Consider the following 11,399-nt stretch of genomic DNA (forward strand, 5'->3'; position numbering starts at 1 on the left):
GCCATGCAGCTCAAAACTTCATATTGGGCCAGTCACACCGAGTCAACGTAATTCAAGCATGAACAAGATGTAATTGAGGATGATTTGCACATTTTTGAAGGGACATAAACATATAGTGATAACTATTGAATGTTGATCACCTTATACTTCGGTGTATGGGATACCGCAGCACGTATTTGTTATATAATTGATATTTCCCAGTGTTAGAGCATCTGAACATATCTCCAGATGACTGGAGAGGGTGTAGAAGTCACAGATTCATGTATATCCATCAAATACTCAAATATAGTATGTGTATGCGAGGATTTCACAAAACTCGCACAACCCATGCCAAAAAGCAAGGCAATGGATGGGTATAAGCAAGAAAAAGACATTATCAAGTGTGGAGTCAACGAAGCGAACGGAAGGTATCTGGCACGTCTTCCACCACGACTGGTGGCAGCTATACTGGGCCAGGACTTGAAGCGAAAGTCTTTGCGAGAGAAGAAAAAGGCGACCGACGGGGAAAAGACCCGAAGGCATTATAAGTGAAATAAATCAACAAGAAGCGAAGGGGTCCGCTAGCGGACGAGGATAGGAGCGAAGGAACCACCGATAACGGGGCGAGCGATGAAAGTAATTCCGGGATAACTAGGTTTCATCAGCAAGGAGCATTACAGGCTTGAGAGCTGGTTGACTTACTCTCCCGAGATAGTGTCGTACAGATCAGTCAGGGCTCGGTTGGTCGGTGTCTCATTGATCCAGGTCGCGAGATCCTTAATGAACATAGACCGAGTATCGACTGAACTGACCGCTGCCGCGAAGCACTCCCAGTCACCTATCGAATTGTGAGTACTTTTCCAATATGGTGAGCCGTCAGGGTGTTTACCTTTTGTGTATGTGTGGCGGGTATCTAGAGGCACACCGTACTTATTTTCAACGGTCGGGTAGAAGTCGCTCTGCATCTGATAGACAGACTGTGGAACAAAGTCCAGGCCCAGCTGGGCATCAGCGAAGATATTGTAGAGCAGACCTGCAGAAATGGTAAGCAAGGCTTCATAGACTGGAAGGGCGCTGGAGCTTACCATGGCTAGCGGTGTCGCCGTACGACAAGGTGGTATGTGGTGGGTTAGCATCCTTGGCAATAGCCAGGTCCTGCCACTGAGTGATGTAGTCACTGGCGATGCTCGAGAAATTAGCAGCGTCGGCGGTGTGGCCAGTCTGGTTGGCAATGACTGCCATGGCCTGAATACCGATCATGCCCTTGATCGCGAGGTTGGTTTGGTTGCTAATTATGCCGGTTAGTTTTGGATTTCAGGAAGGGCAGGGCTTACTCACGCTAGAGAGCCAGCAAAGTCGTCCGTAGAGATCTGGTTCGCAGGATAAAGCGAGTCCTCGACCAAATAACTGGTCCACTGCTTGAGTAGAGTGTAGTGGTTATTCAAAAAGTCGGAGTCACCCGACTTCTGCGCATAAGCCAAAGACATGATGACCATATTCCCGCACTCTTCCAAAGGCATTTTCTCGTCGTTGCCATTGGGGTGGCCCGTGGCGTTCGGATAAGCCGAGCCTAGGTCGTGCATGGAATAATTGTTGGGATACTTTCCAGCCTCTTGGTTTTCAAACAGAGGAGTGAGCACGAGTTTCAGGAGTTCGGGGTTGGTGTACAGGAAAATCGGATAGGCTGGGAAGATAACATCCACAGTATTCATGTTGCCGTCGGAAGAGATTTCCTTCAGGAACAGATACTGTTTGTCTTGTGTACCACAAAGCTGGGTAGCAGCGAATGCCTGCCGAACCGCGAGCGAAGTTATAGTGAGGTAGTCCTGGCCGGCTGTTTCAATTGAATCCTGGGCCACCCTGCTATCGAAATGGCTTGCGAGATTGCTCGATTCCGCATGATCGTGGTGGAAGAACGAAAGTGCGGCCAACTCTGTATCGAAATAACTCTTCCACAAGGACGGTACTGGGGCATACTGCGAAGCGCCTTCGTACTGAATAGCTTGATCCTGTGTCAGACCTAGTGAGAAGAGCGTGCTAATGGGCGACGAATCGACCGAGCCCAGATCGTATGAGAACCCGAATACGGGCCAGGTGGAGGAGATAGCTCGGAAATTAGTGTCGACGCCATTGGTGAGTTTTCCATTGCTGGCAAACTGGCCCCGGACGTCGGTATCCGCACCAGACTGGTGGGTCATGTCTTTCGAGTCGTCGGTGGCCCAGTACCAGTTACCCCATTCGCCCTGCTCATTGTTTTCGGAAAAGGCCAATTGAGTCTGTCGGTGTACCTTGTGGTAGGCCACACCGTCAGTGGTCCCATACTCCCATTCTGCAATGGCATTCCGGTCACCCGATACCCATTCTGACATGTCGTCAGCCCCCGCATGTAAGAAAAGAGACCAGCGCACTAACCTGCAGAGATGTCCGCGTAGACCTGTACATCATGCGCCTGGCCATCAAGAGAAGAGACCTCGACATTAAGATACGAGAAAACGAGGGACTGGCGCTTGAAGTCGGTGGGTGTAACAGGCGACAAAAAAGTAATGTTCATTTCAAGCTTATTCTCCACGTTCATAGTGAAGATACTTTTAGTCGAAGTATACTCAAACGCTGTCTGATTGACGGTTTTCGACCCAGGAAGGCCCATCCAAGTATAGGTATTGCCATCGACGCGGATCATACCTGTCCACCCGGTGACCTGATTCCTGTATATCATTAGTATAAAATTCACATATAGTCAAAAGGAACTTACTGCCAAAATACAGGCCATTGACCAGCCAAGTACCCACCATTACCACCATCACTCCCTACATCAAGCCAAGTGCTGAGGTACGGTGACCTAACAGCGAGAGGTATAGCCGGGGGACGAGCAGGGGAGAAGGTCGACTGTGCTCCAATAGAGGACACAAAGGAAGCAACCAGCAGACTGAGGCGGTACAGCTGCATGATGACAGAGCTTGACGGAAGATGGGATACACAAAGTCCAAACAAGGGCAAGATTGCTCTGTTATTTATTTGCAGGAAAGGGAAATGAGCTCTAGGGAGCTTGACTGCATAGCACTCTGGTGGGGCCGAAGAAAGGGATCGGCTTATGTTTACTGAAGAGGAATGCCAGTGACATTTTTATAGTCAACCTCAACCCACGAAGAGAGGGGGAAAGCCAAAGGCCCGTCCGAGACCCGCATGCCAGAATGCGCTCTCTACGGAGGAATATCAAAGCGGCTTGGTATATTTGTTTCAATAAATACGAAGTGCTCTAATCTGCTGACCTCCCTCAAGGCCCGAGTGGAAGAAGATTCATGCTAAAGGTACAAAGTGACGTTAGGGGGATCAGGACAGGGGTATTCAAGTGGAGTGGCTGTGGAATGGTGGTGGAAATGGCTCAATTCAAAGTCAAATCCAAAAACGCGGTCTACATCTTCCGGAAGTAACGGCATACCTTCACGTCGCATGGAAGACAAGCAGCGGTCTATGCGGATCGACAAAGCGATGGCCCAGTAAACAGGCGCATCGGAGTAATCCCGACTTCTAGTTCGGTGCGCGCCTTGCAGGTGACAGACTACATAGCGGTATGGTGGCGCAAATAAAGGTGTAGAAGAAGACTGTGGTGAGAAAAAGGAATGCAGCTGCGAAAGAAACGGAGGTTTGAGGGCATCGCCGATAGGCCTAGGACAAATAATGAGGCACGAGTCAAGCGAATTGCCAAGTTGATGTCCTTCGTGATAGTATCATGCGGACAGATCGTCGGCTTTACTTCATGCATGTAATATCCGATAAATCTGCGGGGAAATGGCGATCAGCAGCGTGGCATTCAGCCCATGAGAGAACAGAATGAAGATATTTGAATAGCCACGGTAACTGAAGGACGGAAGAATTCGGGAAGCTGCAGAGAATAATCATGGCTTTTGGTCTCAAATCATATGGGTTCCCCTTGCAGAGTCTGCGTGTCTCTGCGTGTCAGCTTTGGCAGCGGCAGTCCGATCGGAGACAAAACGACTTCAAATTTCTATCAGACCTAGACTCTTGTGTTGCATGAACCGTGTATGAATACAGAGTACATGGTCCGAGGTCGCGTGCGCGAGGTAGTACAATGCATCTAGTTTGAAGCTCACGATCCACTTCCTATTGAACCTCCTTGCTGCATATGTCGGCATATTCGGTTGCCGACATACATTTTCCAAGACAAGAACATAAACCTTACAATTCAATAGAACTACGCATTCGGTGGTCTCCGGATATTATCTTCCTTTTTGTCCTCCGGTGAAATACTTCGTGTATCAGATTCTAGCCTACGACCGGCCTTGCTACTGTGCCATCGCTCGAAGGGTTTTATTACACCCCGTGATCTTGCATTGATGATTATTTACGTAAGAACAACAGATTGGGATCGTGCTCCGCAAGTCCAAGGGCTTCTAGGCAAAAGGCACCGGAGTAATGGTCTATTGTAAGCGAACTCTCGGGTTTGTTGTGGCATGTGGAGTTCCCCCTATAGGGTTTGATACTCCTGCCGATCAAGAATCCACCACCCCACTAAATTGCTTGTATAGCATATAGCACGTCTATTTAATATGCTTCTGTACAAGAGAAATTTACTAGGAAACATATATGAGATGGGCGATGAGCATTATCCTACACAGTTGCACATTGGTTGATTACCTCTTCTTGGTCACCCAGATTGTATAACTACCTAACTACGTACATCGGGTTGTGAGGCCCTTTATTTTGCTATATCTTAGTAGTTTACCCTGGAGCTAGCCTTCCAGCTCTTTGCACGCCCATCTAGCCTCTCTGAGATTCTAGCCAGAGAAAAGAGAAGTCAGATGGCTGTGCAAAGAATTGGAAGGCTACCTCCAGGGTAAACTGTTAATATTACAGCAAAATAAAGGGCTTTATAACCTGATGTACGGATACAATCTGGGTCACTAAGAAGAAGAAGAGAATAGATGGAAGATGATGATCTAGCCAGTGCCATGAAATGTGGACAAAGAAACAAAGATCTCTTCCTCTAGAATCTAGGAGAAGCATCTTCTGCAAGATGAGCAAAGGAAATATGCAAGGAGAGTAAGAGACTGCCAAAGAGAGGTTTGCAGAACTGCATAGGAAAGAGCGAGCATCAGACAAAAATGACTCTGCAATGGGAACCGTTTCGAGGCCTGTTTTTACAATAACAGCATGGAGAACTACACTTAGTATAGCCTTTTTCCATGCTATAGTTACTTCAAGACACTCGCATTATTACTAATCATATTCATCGGGAAGCCCTACCTAAGAAGCAGCTACACGCAATGCACGTTAGATATCAGGAGACAATCAAAAGTAAATATACAAAACCAAAGCCAAGGATATAGAGAGCATACACGCAACAACCAAGCAACCAGGTACAAAGTAAAAAAAACACACGCCTTCAGCAGGATCCGAAAAGCACAATCAAGCATTCCGCGCCAACTCAATACAAAACTCCCCCCAATCCTGGCCCCCATTCAGCGGCAGAATCTCCTCGGCAATAGCCTCCTCCAGACGCTCATGGTATCGGCGCCTGTACTCATTCTTCACGAGGTCGAGATGTCTAGGCTCCCAATGCAGCCGCACGAGACGGGAAATGAGGAGCTCTGAGCGCTCGCGGCCGGTCCGGGATTCGCGCAGGGCCTGGTGGAGGAGGAGGGCGTCGCGCATTGGTCTGTTGATTGCGCCGTTGAGGATGTGGGCTAGGGTTTCGCCCTGGTATTTGTTAGTAAGGATTCGATTTCAGTATTGACTGGAGGGGCAAGATATTAATTAAGTACATACCACCAGATTCCGCGACTTCGCAATCATAGCCTTCGCAAAATTATGCCGGTAGATATCCTCGTACGAGCGCAGCACCTCGCGCAGATGCGAATCACTCCTCAAAACAATAATATGAATCATAGCAGTCTCGCCGCCCTCGCGGACAATCGCGCGATGCAAATCCTGCACGTCGGCGCGCACGAGCCGTCTATCCAGTGGGTCGCGATCATCCTGGCGCTGGCCCTCGAGCGCGAGCAAAATCGCCATGCGGAACTTGTCCGCGCGCAGCTCGGAGCGCATGCAGCGCTCGAGACTGTTGTCGTAGCGGCTGTCGCGGAAGGAGTGTTTGATTTCGCGGATTGCGGCGTTCGTCCGGCCCATCAGGGACTCGATTAGGAGTTCGCGGCGGGATGTCCCGGCTTGGTAGTAGCAGTTCGCCCAGTAGGCTTCTGATTCCCAGCGGCCGAGGGCGGTCGCGTAGCAGACTTTGCCGAAGGAGGAACTGCCGAGTTTGAGGCGGAGGTGTTTGGCGATGTTGATTCCTTTTCCTTGGAGGCGGACGCGGTTTTTGTATTCGTGGCGCAGGAGGATGATTTCGTCGCTTGTTAGCCGGGGCAGGATCTGGATCATGGGTCTACTGTCGATGTTGCGTGTGTGGCTGAGGGCGGCTTGCAGGGCGGCGGCATCGGGGCCGGCGTCGTAGAAGGAGACGCGTTTCCGGCCTGTCGTTGGGGAGACGAGGACTCTTGCGTCGGAGCTGCGGGTGGAGGAGCCTGAGTCGTGGCGGCCGTGGCTGATTTTTGGGTGGGTGAGGCGTTTGTCGTCCTTGCGGTTGTCGCGCGAGGAGCTGCGCTCTTTGTCTTTATCTTTGTTGCCGCGGGAGCGGGAATCTTTCTCGCTGACACGGACAGACGAGCGCGAGCGAATGTGTTTGCTGCGTCGGCTTGAGTCTGACGCTGAGTTTCCGTCGAGTGGTTCAAGGTCTGAGATTTCATCGTCGCGGATGGAGGGGATGATGATCGCGGATGGCATCGGTGAGATGGACTGGTAGGTTCCATGATACGGCTCCAGCAGCGGACTACCCGGGGGATGAGCCGAATTAGGAGCACTGGCTCTTCCAACAGCGAGATTATTCGACGAGGACACAGAGCTGCTGTGTGGACGAGCACTCGACCGACTCCTGGGCGCGATCTCCACAAACTGAGGCTCGGGCTCCTGTTTATTCCGAGACGGCTGCTCTGGCGGTTGCTGCGACTGTCCCTGTGACTGCGGCTGCGCCTGCGATTGATACGGATACAAATTCTGCGACGACTGCGGAATCGGCCTAGAAAACTGCTCATGGGTAGCAGCCGGGTATATAGGCCTAGGCGCGGGCGGCGCGGGCGGCGGCACAGGCACCGTCTTCGAAGAATACTTCACATTAGGATCAAGCTGCGCATACTGGTACACGCCCGGATTCGCATACCCCACAGCAGGCTGCGAATAACCAGTCTCACTCGAGGGAGTACGGTAATGCGAAGGCGCATAAGCCGCACTCGTCGGCGCATACGGAGCCTGCTGGGCCGGTAAACTAGTATACTGCAGCGACGTAGCTCCCGAGCCAGCGGGGTAGTTTGACGCTGCAGGGAACGCGCCGGGCATAGTAGTAGCCGGGCCAGGCTGCGAGGAGGGCGGCACAAACCCAGGGCGTTCGCATTCTGGCACTGAGGCCCAGTCTACTGGTGCGGTAGCGTAGGTTGGTTGTCGCGGCGCGGACGCGGAGGCAAACTGCGTGGGCTGGGCATAGCTGTATGGATTCCGGCGCGCGTAGCTGGGATGGTTGCCTGGCGCATCGCCGTAGGCTAGATCATCTGCTGAGTCGGAGTCGTGGTGATTCGGATTCGGATTCACATCCAAACGACTGTCGCGGGCTGGCGACGGGGGTTGACGATGCGACAGTGACGAAGCGGCGGCAGAACCGCGCTCCTCGTCTGAGTGTTGGTAGCGGTCATCGCGAGGGTCCACGTCGTAGCGGGCGCTTCTTGGGGCGTGCGAGCTGCCGGCGCGCGACTCATCTGGGTTCTCGCGACGGCGCGAGCTGATAAGCTTGTATTGGCGCTCTATTTCGGCTTCTTCGTCGGGGCTGTAGGTCTTTGCTCTGGGGATTTCGACGGCTGGTGAGCGCGACCGGCGAGAGGGGGAGGGAGAGGGAGAGGGGATTCGGTTGTCGCGCGACCGCGATCGCGACCGTGAGGGCTCGCGGGCGGGAGATTTGGATCGGGTTTGCGACCGTGGGTCGTTCACTTGGAGGGACATGTTTGGTGTGGGGTTTTGATCTTGGTATGCAATGTGTGTTCAACGGGTTTATTTATTTTCTTTTTCTGCGAGGTCTTCAGTCGCATAAAGAAGGGTTGGACTGGAGGGTTTCTTTGTGTGAGGTTCACTAGGCCATTCTATAATTATAGATATGAAGCCTCTTTGTTCAGGTGAATTGGAAAGAAAAGAAAGGAAAGGAAAGATAAAGCGAGGTTTAATAGCCGCTGGCATTCGACGGCGCCAACTTACCTCGAGCTAATCTGTGACACTTCACCCTCATGTAGCAAGTATTAGCGGCTCTTATTGGCTTACAGCTGGACTGAAGATCGTCGTGACCAGCGCTTCAGCCGCAGACATCTGACCAATGCGCATGTCAGATTGCAAAAGAGGAGGTCATTCATGGAAGGTTACTGTAGAATTACGGAGAATTCAAGATAAACTATCAAATTACCGTGCAAACAATACATGAAAAGCACTAGTACAGGTTTCGGATTTCGAACCGTTTTGTCAGAAGAGAAAGGAAAGCAAAGGTATGACATAAAAGAAGCCCTGCGAGGTGCCAGGCCGCGAAGAATGGGGGTATGTGCAGAAGAGAAAGCTATGGGAACAGAAGAAAGGGGAGCCGTTTATCGCTTGCGACGGCCATCGTAGGGTCCCTGACGACCACCGTAGTTTTGCTTCTGGGACTGCGTCGTCTGTCCGTTGCGGTTGAGACGGTTGGTTCTCCAGCGCTCATACCAGACCACGCGACTGGCCTCCCGCAGCTCGGAGCGCCAATCGGAAAAGACGGAGTCCTTCAAGCGGACAAAGTCACAGTGCTCGGCATCATATGGATCTGCGAAACCCCAGGGGAATCGGCGACCGACGGGTTTGTCGCCAGCTGCCAGCGAGTGGGGATCCGGCGACAGAATCGAGAAGGGAACGTGCTGGTTGGTGGCCTGCGACGCGTTGGACCGGCGAGTGCTCTGGCTGCGCTGCGACGGCGAGCCGGGGACATTTTCGGCTGCGGTCTCAGACTCCTTGGCTTCGCTGGCTCCATTCTCAGTCTCGGTTTTGGTCTCAGGCTCTTCTTCATCCGCACTTTCCGACGACGAGTATTCATCTTCCTGGTCCTCCAATGTCAAGATCTCAAGGGGGTCGATATTGGCCTGCTTCAAGCTGTTCCAGACCGCCTTGCGGAGATAGCTCATGTGGGCGGAGGTAATCGTATCCGCCTTGCTGATCACCGGCACCACAGTGGTCTTGCCCAACACGGTGCGCAACACCTGGATATCCAATTTCTTGTCCAGAATCCCAATGACAGGCGCATCGGTGGGCTTGGACGTGCCATTGGCAGCACGCTCCGCCATGGCGATGTTCTCATCAAGACGCACAGGATCCAGAAGTAGGAAAGTGCAGTGAATGTGGGTATCACGAATACCGGGAGACCGGACAACCTTCATCTCCTCGGCGAGGGTCTCCTCAAACTTGCTTTCCAGGAAGCCTGTCACGCCGCGCAGCTGAAGATCTGCGATGTTCCGCTCCAGGCCTACAGAGTCCCACAGGGTAAGTCCGACACGTTCTCCGTCGAACTCCGTTTCCAGGTATTGCGACGTGAATCCTTCCCAGGCTGAGGTTTGCCGCTCAAGCTCTTCGACCTCCTCAGGAGTGCGTGAGGGGTGCTTGTGTGCGGGCATGGTCAGGGCACTGCGGAGGAAGTTGAGGAATGAGGTTTTCCCCGAGTTACGAGCGCCGATGACAAGCACACTATACAGGTTCCATTATTAGCTGGTCTGGTTATTGATGTCTCTTCGCGACTCACTTGTATGGGGTAGGGTCCTTGCGACGGCGCACACGACGGGGGCTGTTGACGGTGCTGACAGCACTGCTAGCATAGCTGTACCGACCACGGTGGGTCATGCTCTCAGAGCGCGCATAGGGATCCACGGTGTTTGTTGGCGCAGCCATAGATGGCGCGGGGGCTTCAGGCTGGCGTGTTCGGGCTGCGACCTTATCGCGTTCCTCACCTCCAAAAGTTTCCAGTTGCGGGGCGGGGGAAAGATCAGGCAAGCGGGGAGGGACCTTAGGGGCATAAGACTCGCGCTGACGACGCATCTCATCTTCCATGGCTTGGGTTTTAGACATCTTCTTGCGAGCTTTGTCGCCTAGGGGTTCGGTGGATTTAGAACGACGAAGGAAGCCGAGGGAGGTGCGACGGTTGATGTCTGTTTCAGGTCCCAGGCGCGTGGAGGTTGCCATTTTGGGATGGGCGTTTGTCTGTTCTTTCCTGATTAGGTTGTTTTTCTTTTCTTTTCCTTTCTCTTATTATTTGCTCTTATTACCAGGCAGTCCTGAAGGTATCTCTATCGGGGGATCTCGATATCGCATAACCCACCACCTGATGTCAGGGGGAACCTCGGGAACTGCCACTCACCAATAGAATTAGATATATCGGAGTCCAACAGCGCTTATAGTGCAGGTCAGATCCGATGGCGCGATTTGAAACTGCTCTGAAACAGAATCAGACGGAATCAATCCACCTGGTCTGCGGATGTATCGGGTTTCTCAAAAACGAAGGTATCTGCAACAGAGAAAGGAAAGGGAATAAGCGAGAGTGGAATCAACACAATACAGGTGCCCAACCAGTGGGTGAAGGAGGGGATTGAAATTCGGCCCTGAACAGAGTTCGAACTTCAAGCTCTTTTTTTGGGGATGTTTTTTTTCTTTTGGGGAATTGTAAATAAGCCTGCTCACAGCATCCAGCAACAGCGGCGCTTGGAGTAATGTTTGAAAAGGGGAGGAGAGAAGAGAAATTCAATTCACACTAATTCTATCGGGAAGATCGAGATGATATTGACCATCCGACGTTCAGACATTCAGCATTCAGGGGTAAAAAAGACCATCCAGAGCTGTTCCCCACTTGGGAGCTTTGGTCTCTCTTTGTTGGTTGGAGAGCTAAAGACGGGATGTATGGGTTCACTTGTACGAGTCGGAGTATGGAGTACAACATACATACAGTTTAAGCAGGTTATCTCCTGACTGAAAGCACGTTCTTGTGGAATACAACGTGGGCCTTTAGTCTCCACTTGGATATTCCACTAAAGATATACATCTAGACAGTTGATGTGTTGTGTTGGATGTATCGGATATTACGGAGTCAACGTGTTTGTCTGGTTTGCACTCGTCGATTATTCCCCAGTTCGGTCCAACCGCTGCTGAAACTGGACATTGTCCGGAGCATCGCACCAAAGCTAACCCGTCTGTCTCTAGGCCAAAAGTATCGGCTCATCTCTGCTGGAAAAGCCGAGAACGAACACCTAATCAAACTAACCGCCAAACTACGGATTAGTGCGCCAACTAATAACCATAACCTAGCATCT

The 11,399-nt window shown here is 51.7% G+C and overlaps 3 protein-coding genes across 3 annotated transcripts; all 3 read right to left on the bottom strand.

The window, feature by feature from the left end:
• Positions 1 to 560: 560 nt before the first annotated feature.
• gta1 (glutaminase GtaA) lies at positions 561 to 2,925 on the bottom strand (the record flags this gene model as incomplete). The annotated part of the gene is made up of 7 exons (XM_039068463.1): positions 561 to 630; positions 682 to 817; positions 869 to 1,012; positions 1,065 to 1,267; positions 1,318 to 2,341; positions 2,392 to 2,684; positions 2,732 to 2,925. The coding sequence occupies 7 exons, from the start codon at positions 2,923 to 2,925 to the stop codon at positions 561 to 563; spliced, it is 2,064 nt and encodes a 687-aa protein (XP_038932696.1).
• Positions 2,926 to 5,406: 2,481 nt separating this feature from the next.
• Positions 5,407 to 8,040, bottom strand: anxc4 (annexin ANXC4; the record flags this gene model as incomplete). Its single annotated transcript, XM_039068464.1, has 2 exons — positions 5,407 to 5,697; positions 5,767 to 8,040. 2 exons carry the CDS (start codon positions 8,038 to 8,040, stop codon positions 5,407 to 5,409), a joined length of 2,565 nt encoding a protein of 854 aa, XP_038932697.1.
• Positions 8,041 to 8,666: 626 nt separating this feature from the next.
• aspE (septin) lies at positions 8,667 to 10,278 on the bottom strand (the record flags this gene model as incomplete). Its single annotated transcript, XM_039068465.1, has 2 exons — positions 8,667 to 9,786; positions 9,842 to 10,278. 2 exons carry the CDS (start codon positions 10,276 to 10,278, stop codon positions 8,667 to 8,669), a joined length of 1,557 nt encoding a protein of 518 aa, XP_038932698.1.
• Positions 10,279 to 11,399: the final 1,121 nt, after the last annotated feature.

This window comes from Penicillium roqueforti (genome assembly GCF_015533775.1).
Source record: "Penicillium roqueforti strain LCP96 04111 chromosome Unknown scaffold_01, whole genome shotgun sequence".
Taxonomy (NCBI): Eukaryota; Fungi; Ascomycota; class Eurotiomycetes; order Eurotiales; family Aspergillaceae; genus Penicillium; species Penicillium roqueforti.